Genomic DNA, 19,973 nt, shown 5'->3' on the forward strand with positions numbered 1-19,973 from the left:
CTATATTGTGAATAGTGGCACAATCTCTATATATACATTTTGAATAGTGGCGCAATCTCGTCCATTTTAAATGTTCGTTTTTACTCCACAAACTCAACAAATTTTCATTTGACATATATTTTATATATTCAGATATTTCACAGTCATGGTTTAGGTATGAGTGAGGTCCCTTTCATTTTTCGTGTGATCAGCGGTTGTCATGCCAGCCTCTGCCGTAAACGTTTTGCTTCGGCTTTGTTCTTTGCGACGATGACAGTCGCTTGACGGCAGACTGGGGCAGGGCTGCCTGTATGATCCGAGACGTCTGATCGTCCGCGCATCTGTCCGATAGTTCAAAGTTTATTCAAATTAATCAATCGAATCGGGCCTAATGGATCCCAATCGAATCATACAGGCTCTGAAGGGCACCATAGACCCGAATCTCAGGCTAGCGGCTGAGAATGAACTCAACCAGGTCAGTGAACCATCTGGAGAAGTTTCTTTGGGAAGCAGAAGCACCAAAAGACCAGAGATGCCTTTAGTGAATATGCGGGTGTAGGGCCTGATTTGAATGCATACGACAGGATAATGCTTAATCTGTCTGATTGAGTCACTATTTATTCTTTGCTGATATTTAGATGATTGATTTTGTATGTATTGGTTTGCAAACTACTTGCAATGCATCGATGGCATCAGTGTGCAACAATAGATAGAGATGCGGTCCTCTTCTGACAACCAGTCCTTATGGACTAAATTATAGTGGTATTTGTGTCCTGTGCCTTTAAAAAAAAAAAAAGATCTGATCTGTTTTTATGCAAAAGAGTAGGAGTCCCATAATACCCCTATGAATGATGTGGAATGTGCACTACAGAATTTATAAGCCTGATGTTGTAATGCGATATGACATTTTTTATTGTGTCCTGATTCTGCTGCATGCAGATCACCATTGCTACAGACCACTGATGCAATACTGTGCAATTCACACTCTGAAAGCGCTCTACATAAAGTCAGTTCTCTTCCAGATTAACTTGTATGTGTGTTTGAGAGAGCTGATTTAAAAAAAAAAAAAGATTCAGTCCAAATAGTTATATTCATTTCATCACATTTGCTACCCGGTTCTTCGTTATAGAGAGTATATAGCCTTTTTAAAGTCGCCATGAAATCAAAATGAACAATTCTTAATTTGATAAGTTTCTTAAAGTTAAATCATTTATCCGTGCTGATAATTTTTAAATTCATGTGTGCTCGTAATCTGTAAACAAAAAAACCTTTCCTTACCTCTTGCAACCATATCTCTTCTCTTCTCTGATGACGTGTTTACTGGCGTGAGGGCGGGACAACCTGTCACTCACATTGGATCGACCAATAGCAAACCACAACCATCCAAACAACAGCATTGGCCCAAGAATAGAGCCTTGAGGTCCTCCACAAGAAAGGGATGCCGACAGGGACACACAAAGTCTCCAAGGCGGACAGAAAACTTTCGGTCAGATAGATAGGACCTAAACCACTCCAAAGCAATGCCTTTGATTCCAACACAGAGGTCCAACAGAGAGATCGGGATGTTGTGATCAGTGGTGTCAAATGCAACTCTGAGGGCTAAAAGCATATAATAAGAGTAAGACTAATAAGAGATCATTAAAAACTTGTGCAAAAAGTGCTGTTTCTGCACAAGGAAGGGCTTTAAAACAGGTTAAAGTTAACAGGTTCATGATCTTCGCTCTGTGAGCTATTTCAGTGGTTCTGACTTGAATGATTAGATACTGGTAGCATGAAACCATCAATCTTGCATGATAATTTGATGCTAAATTGGGTCGTGACTCTCTGTTTTCAGTTGAGAACCACTGAGAGCACCAACACACGAATAAAGATAAATCAGTCAGGATTGCAGATTGATTTTGTCAACCTCATGATTTTATATATAATATATTGGTTTGTTTTCAGTCCTACAAGATCATCAACTTCGCCCCAACTCTGCTGCAGATCATTGTGTCGGAGCAGGTGGAGTTTCCCGTGCGACAGGCCGGTAAGAGCTTCTCTTTTCCCATAGTGCTGTGATGCTTTTTGAACCAGAAGAAAATACTGATCAATCAAGCTGAGTGAGTCTGATTCAGTCAGATCGTACCCAACTGGATGAGTCTGGGATGAGATTTTTCCCTTTAGATTTTGTGCATTCTGATTGGATGAAATAGCCATTGACATCATATTCTTCGTCTAGCTGCCATCTACCTGAAGAACATGGTGAGCCAGTACTGGCAGGACCGAGAGCCCACGCTGGGGGAAGTGGTGTTTCCCTTCAACATCCATGAAAACGACCGTGGACAGATCCGAGAAAACATGGTGGAGGCCATTATTCGCTGTCCGGAGTCCATACGGTGAGTCCGTCGGGCGACTAAGACATTTGCTTAAGAATTACAGGCGTTATAACTTGAAACAGATTTTTTGTTGTTGTTGTTGTTGTTGGTTGACAGGGCTCAGCTGACAGTATGTTTGCGTGCCATAATAAAACACGATTTTCCTGGACGGTGGACGGGCGTAGTGGACAAGATTAACCTGTACCTGCAGTCCCAGAACAGTGGGAGCTGGTATGGGAGTTTGCTCGCTCTTTACCAACTCGTCAAAAACTACGAGTGAGTGAACCATACATTTTCTGTGACATGAAACAGAAGTGGTGAGAGTCTTTCCTTCCCATATTGTGATGTATATACGAGTGAAACGACAACAAGGAAAAATGTAGGACGTGAATTGATTGGATGTTTGGATGGTTGTGAAGTTAAAGATTAGGAGGGAATGTTCATTTATTATTTTAATTTGCACAGATAAATCATTTATAATAAATACCGCAATATTCCATAACAAAAAAATAATTGTCAATTTTGATTTCATGGTGAATTTAACGTTGCTTTCCTGGGATAGTCCATTTTCTCATCTCATAATTGTCACCATCCAATCAGATTCGGTTAAATCAGAGGTTTATGAAAGATTAGATGAACTATGTTTTGAAAGCTGATCATTACGGTTCTGTGGTGGGCAGGTTTAAGAAGGCCGAGGAACGGGACCCCCTGTTGGCTGCGATGCAGATCTTCCTGCCGCGGATCCAGCAGCTCATCACTCAACTTCTGTCTGACGCCACCTTCATCTCCGTTCTCATCCAGAAGCAAATCCTAAAGATTTTCCATGCACTCGTACAGGTGTGTGTGTGGACATTTGTTTAATTTGTTTACCTGATTAGTCCTAATGTGTCATTGCTGAGCCTGTTTGTGTGTGTGTGTGTGTCTGCAGTATTCCCTCCCCCTTCAGCTGATCAATAACACAGTCATCACCCACTGGATGGAGATCCTGCGGACAGTTGTGAATCGGGACGTCCCAGCAGTAAGTTTGTGAAACAGTTAAAAGTTAAGATATTATGGGCACAGATGTAATATTACAACTCTCTGCTGAATGATTCTCAGGAAACTCTGGAAGCTGATGAGGACGATCGACCCGAACTGATCTGGTGGAAATGCAAGAAATGGGCTCTGCACATCATCACGAGGATGTTTGAGAGGTGATTAAACAAGCCAGACCACAATGTGGTCATTTGTAATAGAAAGAACTATATTGATCCTCTAATAGGAAATTCACTTTACACAAAGGCGGAGTAAAAACAGAGCAGCACTAAATTATTAATTTTTTCTTAATAACATGGGATATTATATTATATTTTTTTGTATATTAATTGTAAATATTTTTGTATAATTATATTCATTTAATCATTTATCAAAATATCTTGAAATATTATATTTTGTTACATTTTATTATATTGTATTATATTATGTTATATTGTTTTTGTTTAATTAATTGCATACATTTTTTATCAAAATAATTTTGAATATTATACTTTATTATTTTATGTAAATAAAGTATTTATTTTGTATGATTTATTCAGTTAATTAGTTTTTTATCACAATAATTTGGAATATTATATTATGTATTTTTGTATATTAGTTGTTATTTTGTATAATTAATTACATATTTTTTTATCACAATAACTTGCAATATTATATTACATTATGTAAGTGAATTATGCATTTTTATATGATTAATTACATATATTTCTAGCACAATAACTTGAATTATATTATATTATGAATTGATTCATACTGATTTTTATATCTATTTCCAGATATGGGAGTCCAGGAAATGTCACAAAGGAATACGTTGAGTTCGCTGACTTTTTCTTGAAGACTTATGCTGTGGGGATCCAGCAGGTATGAACAGCTTTTGTAATGTTGACCCTGACACCTTGCACAATTGAGAACATATTGTTGTGGTACAGTGATGGTATTTTCATGGTACTTCAAATAACTTTGACGAAACCATAACTGTTGTTTGTGCATGCAGGTCATGTTAAAAGTGATGGACCAGCACAGACAGAGGCAGTACGTGAGTCCTCGTGTCCTCCAGCAGGCGCTGAGCTACATGACTCAGGGCGTCTCACACTCACTCACGTGGAGACAGATGAAGCCACACATGCAGGTGGGGAAAGAATGAGGAACTGCATCACAAGACTGATGATAACTTTCATAATATCTTAACATCTGTGTCTCTGCAGACTATAACTCAGGAGGTGGTGTTTCCTCTGATGTGCTATAAAGATGAAGACGAAAGACTATGGCAGGAAGATCCATATGAGTACATCCGCATGAAATTCAGTCAGTGTGCTTAGTTATCATTGTTTTTCTCTTTGGTGCTTTGTAAAGCTTGCTTAAAGGGTTAGTTCACCCAAAAATGAAAATTCTGTCAGTAATTACTCACCCTCATGTTGTTCCAACCCTGTAAGACTTTCGTTCATCTTTGGAATACAAATTAAGATTTTTTTTATTAAATCTGAGAGCTGGATCACTCCTCCATAGGCTTCTTAGACACTATAACTTGCTGGCCCAGAAAATGTATTAAAGACATCGTTAATATAGTCCAAGTGACTCCAGTGGCTCAATCTAAGTTTATAAAGCAACGAGAATACTTTTTGTGCGCAAAAACAAACACAAATAACGACTTTATTCCACTATTCATTTCATTCTCTCTCTGTGCCTCGAGTTAGTTTACGTAGTGTTTTTGCGCAGCGCGTTTTGTGTTGCACGTCACCACGTAGGCTCACTATTGGGCGATGCTGGTCATGTGTGTGATGCGTGGTGACGTGCAACACAGACGCGCTACGCAAAAACACTACGTCAAAAATATCTTAATTTGTGTTCGGAAGATGAACGAAGGTCTTACGGGGTCGGAACAACATTAAGGTGAGTAATTACTGACAGAATTTTCATTTTTGGGTGAACTTACCCTTTAATGTGTTTTTTTGGCCATTAATTTTCCTAAAGATCGCGTTATAATTGCACTATTATAATAATTGCATCAATTTTTAATTTATATCTATTTTTATTTTTAACTCGATTTTTAACCGCATCTAACATAAAAGTTTGTAAATAATATATGTGTGTGTAATATATATATATATATATATATATATATATACACACACATATATACACACATATATACTGTTTATATACACACACACATATATACACAAATATACTGTTTATATACAAACTTTTATGTTTGACAACACTAATAAAAAAGTAAAGTTTACTTTATTAAATTTATTTATTTATTTATTTTCCACTGTGTTTTACTTCTTGCATTTAACATGTTTAATCTAATTGACTACAATTACTTTTTGGTTGATTATGGTTCTTCTGATATGTCTTGAGCCAAAAGGCTGAAAAATATTGAGATATACAGTATATTGTCAGCTATATCCACGGGCCTTCTTGCCAACAGAGACTAATTTCCTCTGTCAGTGAATTTAGGAAAGGATCCTGTTGCTTTTGATTGTGTTATATGATATTAATGACTGATCTGTGGTTCCTTGTGTGTGTGTGTGTGTGTGCGCTGCTGTAGATGTGTATGACGATCATGTGTCCCCTGCCACGGCTGCTCAGACTCTATTGTGTACCGCGGCCAGGAAGAGGAAGGAGGTGAGTCCACCCTCAGACCGCTCTTTAACTCCAGAGCTGGTGTTTACATTCACATTCCAAAGAAACACTCCGAACTTCCAAGAAAAGCATGAAACAGGAGGAGTGAAATAACCTCAAATGTTTCATTACAAATGTTGTTTTCTGCTGAGGTCACACATTCACATGTGATGTGATTTTGGAAGTTAACTCCACATTGTTATGGGGTCTGAGGTTAAAAAGTGCTGCGGAAGCCCCTTAAATAGGTTCAATCAATGCCTGTGGGTTTGTACTCTTGACTCCTGATATACTCATGGCAAAGTTATTTTTTGTTCAGTACGCGAGCAGCGGCACACTGTTAGCGAACACACTGCTGAGAGTGACGTTTAGATGAATATATAAATATGTGATGCGCACTTTCTACTCCAATAACAAAATAAGCACACAAGAAAACAGCAGTTAAGAAAGCATCTAACTGTAGCGATGTGGATGTTTGCACAAGCTCTGCAATTCAGCACTCCAGGCAAGGCACATCACGTTTATTTAAATCACTTTATACAATAGATTGCTTGAATTTAAGCAGCTTTTGCAGTACTAAACCTGAAAAAAACAAAAAAACAATGTCACTGTTTCTTTCAAATAGAATTACAACTTCAATTTCTATTATAAAGCAGCTCTCCAGTGTGTTCATTGCTGCGTCCCAAATCGCATACTTTCTGTCCTAAATAGCATTTGAGATTAGAATTAGTGTCCCAAATCGTAGGATGTTGAAATTAGTTCGTTCTTCAATTCCGCTTGAAGTATATCAGGGTCTTAAGCCTTTCAATGTCCTTCTCAGGTCTTGCCCCAAATGATGGAGTTCTGCCATCACATCCTCATGGATCCCAACGCTGACCCCCGCAAGAAGGATGGGGCGCTGCATGTGATCGGCACTTTGGCTCAACCCTTGCTGAAGGTTAGATTTAATCAGCAAGAACTGCTGTGTGATCCCAGTTTCATTACAAGCTTCTCTACAAGTCCTTCTCTCTCTTCAGAAGCGGGTGTACAGGGACCAGATGGAGCTCATGTTACAAAACTATGTGTTTCCTCTGCTCAACTCTAATCTAGGCTACTTGAGGGCCCGGGTGAGTGAGTGCTCACCGTCAGCCTTTTAACTGTCACATGAGCTTTACATTTTTCTTTCAATTTAATGTCTTTTTAATTAAAATTTAGAGATACAAGTCATGGCATTATTCTAACAAACGATTAGACTGACCATCATCACGGTAAAACCCCTCTCAGAGAAGTTTTGTCTCTAAATTCATCCTTTTAAAGTGCCGCCGCTACAGCCGTCAAAGCGCTGCTCCTCAACTATAAATTGCAAGACAATTACTGTCAAACTTCAAATCGCCTCCTGTCAGACTTTTTCCTGTTATTATGCCTAATTGGTACTGCAAGTCTCGGTGTGTTTTTTTTTTTTTTTTTTTTTTTAAGGACTATAATAGTTTTGTTTTATGCCTTTTATTTGTCTGTGCTCATAGTCCATATAAACCATCTGAGTGCTTTCTGGTGGACATGACCAACTAGTCCCTCAAACAACCCATGACTAATTTAATTTGAAAGCACATTTTGCTAATTTCCATGGAGATGTAATTGTGGTGTGTGTGGCGGTCTCTGTGCAGTCGTGCTGGGTGCTGCACACGTTCAGTCCTCTGAAGTTCCACAACGAGCTGGTCCTGAGGAACGCTGTGGAGCTGGTCAAGCAGAACCTGCTGGAGGACAAGGAGATGCCTGTCAAAGTGGAGGCAGCCATCGCACTGCAGACGCTGGTCAGGAACCAGGAACAAGGTTTGATCTCACACACACACACACACACACACACACACACACACTCGCACTCACACTCTCTTACATACACTCACACACTCACACTCACACTCAACACACACTCACACTCCCAAACACACATTTTACACATTCTCACACACACACACTCACACACACACTCTCACTCAGTCACTCTCTCACACACACACACTCGCATTCACACTCACTTGCGCACACACACAGACACACACACACACTCATTCACTCACTCACTTACACACACACATTCACGCTCGCTCACTCACACACACACACACACACACACACACACACACACACACACTCTCACTCATACTCAACACACACTCACACTCCCAAACACACATTTTACACATTCTCACACACACACTCACACATTCTCACACACATACACACACACACACACTCGCACTCATACTCACTTGCACACACACACACACTCACACACACACAAACACACACACACATTCACGCTCACTCACACACACACAAACACATACATTCACGCTCACTCACACACACACACACTCACATTCACACTCACTTACACACACACACACACACACACATTCACTCACTCACTCACTCACTCACTCACTCACTCACACACATTCACGCTCACTCACATACACACACACTCACATTCACTCACTCACTCACTCACTCACTCACTCACTCACTCACACACAAACACACACACATTCACTCACTCTCACACGCACACACACACGCATTCACGCTCAGTCACACACACACACACACACACACACACAAACACACTCACACTCTCTCACTCAATCACTCTCTCACACACACACACTCACATTCACACTCACTTGCGCACACACACACACACACACACACACACAAACACGCTCACAAACACACATATTACACATTCTCACACACACACATTCACACATTCTCTCTCACACACACACACACACACACGGAATAGAAAAGTTCTGCAAAACAAACTTTAAATGTGTTTGACAAAGCCTTGATTGGAAGTTTAAATTTGTATCAGAATGCAGAGCACTTAAGCACTTAATATGCATCAAATTAATTTAGCTAAATTGGTTTACTCTCTGTAATTGGTTTAAGAGAGAAGTGGAATAAACTAATTCATTGAAAGGCTGCCCTGCACCTCCAGTACTTCCAGAACTCTTCCTTCTTTCTGCCGGTTTTTACAGCTAAAGTTTACATCCGGCCCTTCATCAGGCCTGTGATGCAGGAGCTGCTGCACATCATCAAAGAAACCGAGAACGACGACCTCACCGGTGTCATTCAGAAGATGATCTGTGAATACAGTGAGGAAGTGGCCGTCATCGCCGTGGATATGACGCAGAACCTGGTACTGCACTCGTCTTTTTCTCGCTCTGTCGTTGGTTCAAATGTACACCTTCATCCTAAAATAGGTTCTTGTGCACAGGCTGAGATCTTCAGCAGAATTCTGCAGAGTGAAGAATACGAGGAAAGTGAAGATAAGACTGTGATGGCCCTCGGCATCCTCAGCACCATAGACACCATCCTCACAGTCATGGGCGACCGAAAAGAGGTTTGGACACATGCTTGTGACTAGAGCTGAACGATTCGGGATACTTTGAGAATCACAATGTATCCAATGTATTTTTGTTTCAAACAGAGATCGTGATTCTCCCACAATTCTGAATAGACATTTAAAGGGGTCATATAATGCCATTTTTGTACAAGCTAATATGATTCTTTAGGGTCTAAATTAAAAGTTTGTAATATACTTTAATTAAAAATTCTCATTAGTATTGTAAGAAAACACTAATTTTACCTGGTCAAAACCAGCTCTGTTTTCAGCACGCCGTTTAAGTGCATGTGTCTTTAGATGATAATGAGCTTTGCTCACCCCGCCCCTCTGTTCTGTGCGTACACCGTTTTTAATAATAACACAATAACCATAACGCGTTGTTCATTATAAACGTGGGATCATGAATTATATTGAGAACGTCGTACATAGAAAACATGCCGTAATGTACCCTGAGTGTAAACAGCCGCATTCATCGTGAAGCGTGCAGCAAGCGATTTGCAAAGATTAATATAAATATTAATATAAAGGTTAATAAAACGTTACACTCACTTCAGTTATTCTGGAGGTGCAGCAGGAACACGAATAGTTGGTACCGATCCTTTTTTCAGTAGCGGCTTCTTAGCAAAACCAGCTTTATACTGACCTCGTTTGTAAAGCAGTCTGGTGTGTGAAATGATTCGCGCAAACATGAAAGCATTGACGTTGATCGTGGGGAATATTCCCTTCGAAAACAAAACTCAGCCACTGCGTCTTCAGCGGTTCGGATTTAGGAACATCAAAATGACTGCTGTGTTCCTTATTACACCCAAGAACAGAACACCACAATCGCTTAGACGCCATTCTGCTCATAGACAGTGCTCCAGCGTATCAACAATGACCGCGCCGGTCCGTGCAGACTATGATTGACTATCATACTATCAATCGTGGGAGCGCGGACTATCAATCGTGGGAGGGGCGCCGATTTTGTGACGTCACAAAATCGAATGGCTTGATTTGAGATGGGGGAAAACATATAAGAAGATAATAAAACACTCGATGGATTTTTATCATTTTATGATGGTTGTGTACAGGCACTGCCAACACACATTTCAGTACAATCAACTTCAATCAAAAGTGCATGTAGCATTACATGACCCCTATATATGACAAAATATCATGTAATTTACTAGAGGTTCTGACAAAATGTTAATTGCTGCAGGCTATTTAAAATGTTTAATTAATCTGAATTAATTATTTTTGAAAAACTAACTGAATGAACGATTCAATGACTCTCATAAATACTTGCTTCATTACTGGATGAACAGCGTTTTTGAACTAATCTCTTGAATGAATGATTCGATGACAAATTTAGGAACGAGATCACATGGGTGTTTGAATCGCGATCACATTCTTTTAACGATTAACCGTGCAGCTCTATTTGACTTTCAGTACATTTTGAAAAATACTTTTATTCAGTAAAGATGGATTAAATTGATCAAAAGTGACAGTAAAGACTTATGTTACAAAATATTTCTATTTCAATTAAATGCTGTTCATTTGTACTTTCTGTTCATCAAAGAATCCTGCGGTTTCCACAAAATATTAATTCGCACAAATGTTTTTAACATTGATAATAATAATAATAAGTGTTTCTTGAGCAGCAAATCAGCATATTAGAATGATTTCTGAAGGATCATGTGACACTGAAGACTGGAGTAATGATGATTTGTTTGCAAATTGGCCTGATCTGAATGATCATGTTTGGGTGAACTGTCTCTTTAAATTGCATCAAAATTTGAACAGGTTGATATATTTCCCCTTTCTCTCTTTCTATTTTTCTTTATCTCTCTCGTTCTGTCTTAGATAAGTCAACAGCTGGAGGGAATATGCCTGCAGGTGATTGGTCTCGTCCTCCAGAAACCCATCATAGGTATGGCAGGTGTGTGTGTGAGACACTATTTTCTAGTTCAAACGAATTTTTCATACATTTGAAAAAGAGCCGAAGCACAACCAAAACAATGTTCTTCCGCAAAATGCGTGCAGTTTTGTTTTTTAACCACTAGAGGGCCAAAAGTTACATAGTGTACCTTTAAGGTGTTCACTTCACACTGACAGTGAATTGCAGTGACAAAGCAACCCAAAGTTAAGAGTTGGCGAAAATTTAACCTTGTGCAAATTGAACTTTATGCAAATGTAATAGTGATGAGAAAACAGTGGGGATACAGTTAGATGCATGTCACCCCAACATTTGACCACATGATGGAGCTCTGATTATTAATGATGTTTTATATGCATACTCTATTTTTCTTTTAACCATCCTCAAAACTTCCTGTCTCTGTTTCAGGAGCGATCAGTCACATTCCCTCTGTCTTTTTCAGAGTTTTATGAGGAGATCTTGTCGCTGGCGTTTGGACTCACCTGTTATTCCATCTCCCCCCAGATGTGGCAGCTGTTGGGGGTCCTGTACGACGTCTTCCAGCACGACTGCTTTGACTACTTCACAGGTCTCAGACACGCATGTAGCTCAGATAGCGCATAAAACGCAGCCGAAAGCCAAGCCCAGACTTGATCTCTCCGCTCCACCTTAAACTATAACTCATGTCATGATTGAACTAGGTTGAAAGAGTCATTAAGTTGATGGATGTGCGTATTTACTTGAGTCGTTTGAAAATGATTGTGGTGATATTGAGTGCTCGCTTAATGATGTAATATATTACCCTGTTGATGCAGATATGATGCCCCTCTTGCACAATTATGTTACCGTGGACACGAATACGCTGCTGTCAGACCCCAAGTACCTGGAGGTCATTTACACCATGTGCAAAAAGGTCTTAACATGCATTTCCTCGATTTAATTCTTCCATTTCAAGTTTATTTAATTCTTCCATATGCATTTGAAAATTTGACCTTTTTGACCTTTCATCCCCTCAGGTCCTAACTAGTGATTCTGGAGAGGACCCAGAATGCCATGCTGCCAAACTTCTTGAGGTCATTATATTACAGTGCCGTGGACGTGGCATCGACCAGGTCAGTCATGTTTGTGGGTTGACAAACGTGTATTTTTTGTGTGTTTTTTGTCATATTATGTTAGTTTAGTGTGTTATTTTAGTATTATTTATATACCAATATATGTGCTTGGTATGTTTTTCATTTATCGTCGTCCACTTTGATCCGATCGACCAAAATGCATCTTAATACCAGGTGTAAACAAGGCCTGAATAACTTGCTCTCCCTTTTGCATCAACATTTCTTCTCTGATAACATTTACTCACATGACATCACAGAAAAAGCAAACCACAACCATCTAATCAATGACTAATGTACATAAGCAAGTCTCAGCCTTCATTTTTTCTTGTTCAAGAAGCTGTTTCACCCGGATATGTCACAATAGGGAATAAAAGACTTTCGCAGTTTCTGTTTCATGCCGACCCTAATGTGTTGTCACATTTTGTGTGTATTTTAGTGCATCCCTCTGTTCGTGGAGGCCGTGTTGGAACGGTTAACGCGTGGTGTGAAATCCAGCGAGCTGCGCACCATGTGTCTGCAGGTGGTAATCGCAGCTCTGTACTACAACCCAACCCTGCTGATGCACACACTAGAGAACATCCGCTTCCCACACAGCCCGGAGCCAATCACAGCACAGTTCATCAACCAATGGATGAACGACACAGAGTTCTTCGTAGGGTGAGGCTGTTTGCCTTTCGTTTAGTTCAGAAGGTCACATGCACTTTATTAACAGAGATTGATTTAGATGAAATACCTTTTTCTGTATTTGTGCTGATGTGGCGGCTGTTCTTACTGATTTTTTTAATTCCTGTTAAATTCTGGAATTTGAATTGAGGTAGTAAACTGAATTTGAATCTTGAAGTTCATATAAATGTATGTAACAGCTTAAAATCTAGCTTTGAATAATAAATGCTGTCGTTTTTCACTAAGAATTACTCATTAACATGTTATCATGTATTCATTATATGGAGTATTTCCAGAAACGTTCAGACTACAATTCAGTTCTGATTCACAGATTTTTACATTTTGAATTTCCCAGTTCTGGTATCATCTTTTTAGTTCTCTTAGAAATCTTCAATCATCATCCCTTAAAGGGATAGTTCACCAAAATTTTTTTATTTACTCACCCTCAAGATTTACTCACCCTCAAGTTGTTCCAAACCCGTATGAGTTTCTTTATTCTGTTGAACACAAATGAAGACATTTTGAAGAATGTGGGTAACTGGTCCCCATTGACTTCCATGAAAGTCAATGGTGCCTATCAACCTACATTCTTCAAATTATCTTCTTTTGTGTTCAACAGAATAAAGAAACTCATACGGGTTTGGAACAACTTGAGGGTGAGTAAATGATGACAGAATTTTCATTTTTGGGTGAACTATCTCTTTAAAATTTAATTGAATTACATTTATCCTATTTTATAAAATATTTTATAAATATATGATTGCTTGTTGTTGTCATCCACAGACTACATGACCGTAAGATGTGCATCATTGGTCTCAGTGTCCTGATGGAGCTGCCCAGCCGCCCTGCGGTCCTGGAGGAAGTAGCGGGTCAGATCGCCCCGTCCATCCTCCTCCTCTTCCTGGGTTTAAAGCACATTTACGCCTCCCGAGTGCTCAACAAACCAGAGCAGCTCGCCAGAGCTCAAGGCTCAGAGGAAGAGGAGAATGGTGAGATTGTGTGTGACATGTTATGGGAGAGACATTCTTAAAGGGATAGTTCACCCAAAAATTTAAATTCTGTCATACCTGTAAGTAACTCACTCTTGAAGATTTAGATGAAGACTTTCATTCATCTTCGGAACATCTTTTTAATGAAATCCAATACAAAATATGAATCGTTTTATTTCGTAAACAAACTCCACTGGAGTCACATGGATAAGATGTCTTTTCTACCTTTCTGGGGCTTGAAAGTGGTAGTTGCATAGGCAGCGGAGGGACATAAATCTCTCCGATTTCATTCTCTCCGATCTTCATTTTGTGTTCCGAAGATGAACGAAAGACTTATGGGTTTGGAACGACATCAGGATGAGTAATAGAATTTACATTTTTGGGTGAACTAACCCTTTAAGCATTTCACTTTCAAATGTTTTAGCGTCTGTATCTTGAAGACTTCTATATGCAAATGACCTAATTTACATATAGAGCCCTTAAAGGGACCATAGCAATTATTTTAATTCTAAGGGTCACGTGAGAGAGTGGAAAATTGTCTTTTGAAAAGCTTGACTGGTGCAATAAATGACTTAAAACAAAGTGTATAAATTGGCCACTTTAACAGAAGATCACAGCAAATAGAATGTAATTAAGACCTCTCAAGTCCAATGTTCTGTACTTTGTTGTTGCTTTTGATGGTCTGTATGGTTCTGTTCATCTCACAGCTTCATCAAGTCCAATCTCACTTCACCTCAGGTAAACTTAATCCCTGCGCAGGAAGTACTATTTCTGGCATATACAGCTTCAGGTTGGTCTTTAGTCATCAGGCTTTACGGACGACTGAGAACTGATTGCATCTCTCTAACAGGGCCCCGGGGACATGGGAAATGGAGGAACGACTGCGTGTTAGTTTAACATGATTCTGAACCTTTGGGCATCAAGCACTTGACTCAAATGAATTAAATTGATCGTCACGACACTACACCCCTGACCTGAATTCTGACAGCATCGTACTGTTGGAGTTATGGATTTATTGATACTATGATTCATGCCAGTTTGCATACTTCTAGTGCACTCTTAATGTTTGTACTTAGTTTGTGTTGGAGAGACCAATGAACTGTGCTATCCAGTATTATATTTAAGCATAAATCTAGCCAAATTTAGTGAGAAGTTTGTTTAAATCGGGAAAAATTTACTTAATTCAAGAGATATTCCCTGAATGTGGTTTTGCTTATTAACATATATACAATATGATTATATTTTTATTGGAAAACATGGGAAAAATATTGATTAAAACCATTGTTTTCTTTTACAGTTTTCACTTTGATTTGTGAATAATCCTAATTTTGCATAATGTATACTTCGGATAATATGCAAATTTGCATGCAGCGATTGTTCAATTGTAAGCTATGTAAATCTCTTAGATTATGTACAATGAGCTTTTTTGGCTTCACACTTGTGGGACCGGTAGATTCATACTCTGGAAATCTCTATATTTAGAAGTGACCTTTACTTCAACAAGATCCAGACTTCATCACCCAACCCCTTCCTGTTTGCTGCACTGGAATCTGATTTTGGAAATTCATCATAATGTCTGTTTTCCAGAGGAGATTCCTAGCGATGAGGATGAGGTCGGAGTGAAAGGGGTGGCTCTGCAGTCGTCCGGCGCTCCCACTGGGAATGACAATGAAGATGAAGATGATGAGGACGATGATGAATACTGGGATGATGATGCTCTTGAGGGGACCCCATTAGAGGAGTACAGTACACCGCTGGACTACGACAACGGAGAGGACGAATATCAGTTCTTCACCGCCTCCCTGCTCCGTATGCACATTTTTCTATTCCATAATATACCACGCACATGTACATTTACATAATACATATAATATATAAGATATATCACATTACGCCATATTTGCATAGGGCAGCCACACCCACAGTGAAATCTCATTTGTTCAAAATGCTACTCCATATTGATGAATAATAAATAAATGGGTAGTTGAATTCATTTTTTTTTTTATATATATATATATAAAGTTTCGTAATTTACTATTAAATACATAATTAATAAGTAAAGATTTGGCATAGCATGTCAACTCCCTAAATATGAATTGTTACTGTGATTTTTTTTTATTTTTTTTTTATATATATATATTTTTTTTTTATATTGATTTGAAACACACATCTCTCTCTCTCTCTCTCTCTCTCTCTCTCTCTCTCTCTCTCTCTATATATATATATATATATATATATATATTGCTTTCTACACTGGTTTATTTGAAATGGCCCTGTGGTGTGGCAAATTCATTTTTTAAAATTAATAATATTCCATGTGTTTTCTTAATTAAGTCACTTAATTAAATCATTAAAATTGCATGTATTATAATTTAAAAAAAATATATTTATAATTTATTCATTATTTCATTAATTATTTAAAGTCAGCATATAGCATGATGCAAAGCATTTTTTTCTTAGCAAAATCTCTCTTCTTTTTTTTTTATTATGTTGGATTTATTTATTTATTTATTTTTATTTTTATTTCAAAATAAATTCTGGAACTATTGTGCACAAGTGTAACCCCAATCATTGGAAACATTTCCTGTTGCAGGTGTTCAGAGTTCAGATGCAGGCTGGTATCAGTCCCTCACGTCTCCACTGAGCGAAGACCAGAGGAAACAACTGCAGGAGATCTACAGCCTAGCCCAACAGAGGAGGAGCGCAGGAGTCAAAGGACTGTGGTAAGTGTGTGTGTGTGACCTTTTCAAAGACATGGATCAGCGTTGACTGCACTGAGACTCCACAGGAAGCACGGCTTCTCTTGAAATATCCTCAACAACGTGGCATTGGCTTATTTATCTTGTACACACTGGCAGTTTTTGGAATTTACAACCGCATTCAGTTACAGGTATGACTCTCGGAATCTTCCGTTCACACACAACTTACAGTAAAGCGTCTTGAACACTGCTGTATGAACGTGCATCGGGAGTCAAGCTTGTGTTCTCTTATTAGTGACCAAAGTAATATCAAAGATGGCCACGTCCATAAAACTGAAAATTCTCTTCACTTTCGACACGACCAGAGTCCATTCGAGCCGCGAGTTCATCTGATAAATCTTCATTAACCGACAGCAGCTTTTATATCTGGTTGGAGAGCGGCGCATTTGAGTCGCGTGTAGAACACAAAACCGACGGCAGCAGCTCTGGTAGAGAACAGTGACTGGATCTAAAACCTTCAGATAACACACAGCTCATATCTCCACCGCTGTAACCCAAACCACACATGAAAACACACGGTAGACACACGTGACGTTTGTGCAGCGCAGACACTGTACGAGTAACAGACAACTAGTTGTCCAGTCCGGTTCTGTTCACACAGCAAGGGGTTTCTGAGAATGCGTTTGCGAGTCCTGAAAACGTACAGGTATGAGTTTGGTTATAGACTGTGGTTATCACTCCTGTAAATTACTGAACTGTGTGTGAATGTTACAATATTAAGAACTCAAATACAGGACTGACAACCGTATTCTGTTGCTGTGTGAACAAAATCTGTACAAAATACCGTTCAAAATAACTGTTCAACCACATAATCCAGAAATCATGCTGATTTGCTGCTCAAGACACATATCTTATTATTATCAATGTTGAAAACAGCTGTGCTGCTTAATATTCTTAAAGTCGGCATGAAACGGAAGTTGAGATTGTCATTTTTTTCCTTGCTGTGACGTATATCCGAGTGAAACGGCTCCTGAAATTAGAAAAAAATGTAGGGCGGGGCTTGGTTTCGTCCATCGGGAATTGATTGGATCGTTGGAGGTTGGGCGTTGCAAACAAAATGGAGGCAGATTTGAATGCGGTGCAGAAACGAGACAGACACCAATAGCCGCACCCTCATCGGCTCTGGCCGCACCCTTTCGCCATGGCACGTGACCGAAAGAGAAGAGAGGTCGTTTCGAGGGGGGGATGGTAGGGTAATGTATTTGATTAAAGATTATAAGGGTACAGGAATTTAAAAAAAATAATGAAGTGCACAGATAAATCATTTATAATAAACACTACAATATTACATATAAAAAGAAGATTTGTCAAATTTGATTTCATGCCGACTTTAATAAAGTTCAAAAGCACAGCATTTATTTGAAATAGAAGTATTATTGAAATCATCCAGCACCACTGCATGAGGAAAATATATTTTTCAGTCTCGCCTAGAAGTTCTGCTTCTATGCATGATTTATAGAGCTCTCAAATTGGCGGGATAATAATTGAAATGGTGATGATGCGCATGATTGACAGGGTTTGAAATTAAAAACGGCACCATTAAGAGAGTGCTTGGAGACACCGATGAAGTATTGAAAACCATAATTCGCAAGCACGTTTACATTACATTATTTATCCGTCTGAGGACTGCTGTTGTTAGTTCAAACTCTTGAAATAATTCAAGATTTCTCTCCCCATAGAGATGTTCCAGTTGTTTCCGAGGCAGTTCAGAGAGACCTGACACTTTGGATTTGAGTCTGTAAAGAGTTCGGACAACGAAAAACAACCTGATCTTTGGATACTAGAGACATCTCGGTCAGGATGGGTGGGATTATTAACCCAGGACCCAAAGCAAGCTCTTCAGATCCAAGACTCATAACAGGAACACTTGAGACTGATCTTTAAAACTGGTCAGAGAGGCCTCAATGAAGTTGAAGAGGTTACTCTGGGTCACCCTTTCCCTGAAGCCGTGTGAGTGAGCGTGCGTGTGTGGGTGTGTGTGTGTAATTGAATGTTATATTTTCTGTTTCTCTCAGTCTCTCCTCCGTTTGCAACGAGTCAGTAAGAAACTCGACCAAGACAGTGAGGTGAGACATGTCAAGACAAGCCAGAGTTGCCGTGTTGGTCAGTGCCTTCAGAGATGCATTGGCACATTTCTGCCCAAACAGATGAAATGTGCACTGGCTAGATGTCCGAAGGGTGATGTTTATAGTTGTCATATGTTTGTATGTTTCAGAGTTTGTTTTTGTAACAGTCCGTTTTCAGATTTAACTTAAATCATAAAAGTTAATATAACACTAATCATTTGCAGGGTTTTTTTTTTTTGCATAAGTTTTGGTATTACTATGAAGACATGTGATTAATCTGATCTATTTGTGATATATTTTCTGAGCCGGATCATATTTCATCCCAAAATCAAGTTGAAAAAATATATATATATATATTTTACATTTTATTTTTTTTTAAGAAAATTGAGCTTATTTTAGTACCTTTTAGGATTGTTTGCATTGTGACATTTTCTTGCCAATTAACTACAGATGCAAATTAAATTTCCCTAGTGTTAGGACATGTTTATGTATAAAATAGAAAACTATATATATATTCAGTACTTCAGATACTACGAATATTATGCCCTTTACAACAAGTAATATCATTTATTGTGTGCTTTTTTTCATTGCTACTGCTATTGACAGTTGGTGGAGAGGATTAAAATGTGCTTAATTGTCATGAAAATAATTGCACAATGCAAAACAGCACCGTCAGCAGTCAGTTTTGCTGTTCAATCTGGTTGCGGGAGCCACCAGATATATTTAAACAGCCCTCCATGATGGGTAATTTTAACATTTCTTGCATTAAGTCATGTTTAGCCAGATGTTCACCCGTCAGTGAATCTTCAAAAGTGCATTTATCATCATGATTCATTATCCCTGTCTTCCTGTTCCATTAGCAAGTCCAAACCCAGAGCGATTGCTTATGGCTGCTTCTGCGTGGAAGCACAGGTCACGGTCAAGGCAGTGCAATCATTCTGTGAAATATCCCACAGCTCTTTATTGATTTCCTGCCTGCGCTCTCTCTCTCTCTCTCTCTCTCTCTCTCTCTCTCTCTCTCTCTCTCTCTCATTCGCTGCGTAATTTGCATTTATCTCTCTCACGTTCTCATTTTCTCCTCCAACATTTCATGTTGGGTGGCCATAGTT

The 19,973-nt window shown here is 38.9% G+C and overlaps 1 protein-coding gene across 3 annotated transcripts; it reads left to right on the top strand.

The window, feature by feature from the left end:
- Positions 1-271: 271 nt before the first annotated feature.
- On the top strand, positions 272-19,239 carry ipo8 (importin 8; the record flags this gene model as incomplete). Of its 3 annotated transcripts, none has more annotated exons than XM_084406698.1 (25): positions 272-454; positions 1,924-2,005; positions 2,198-2,354; positions 2,451-2,609; positions 3,014-3,170; positions 3,262-3,351; positions 3,432-3,526; positions 4,145-4,229; positions 4,363-4,497; positions 4,574-4,673; positions 5,923-5,999; positions 6,814-6,930; positions 7,010-7,099; positions 7,637-7,802; positions 9,014-9,174; positions 9,253-9,378; positions 11,224-11,299; positions 11,739-11,864; positions 12,091-12,188; positions 12,292-12,387; positions 12,824-13,044; positions 13,834-14,039; positions 15,627-15,848; positions 16,633-16,762; positions 18,478-19,239. In XM_084406698.1, coding segments are annotated over exons 1-25 (3,057 nt in total). In that variant the 5' UTR covers positions 272-370. The 3 variants fall into 3 exon arrangements, with proteins under 3 accessions (XP_084262824.1, XP_084262825.1, XP_084262823.1); XM_084406699.1 differs by having other exon boundaries at positions 11,224-11,290; XM_084406697.1 differs by lacking the exon at positions 18,478-19,239 and having other exon boundaries at positions 16,633-16,766.
- Positions 19,240-19,973: the final 734 nt, after the last annotated feature.

Source organism: Rutilus rutilus (assembly GCF_951802725.1).
Source record: "Rutilus rutilus genome assembly, chromosome: 4".
Taxonomy (NCBI): domain Eukaryota; kingdom Metazoa; phylum Chordata; class Actinopteri; order Cypriniformes; family Leuciscidae; genus Rutilus; species Rutilus rutilus.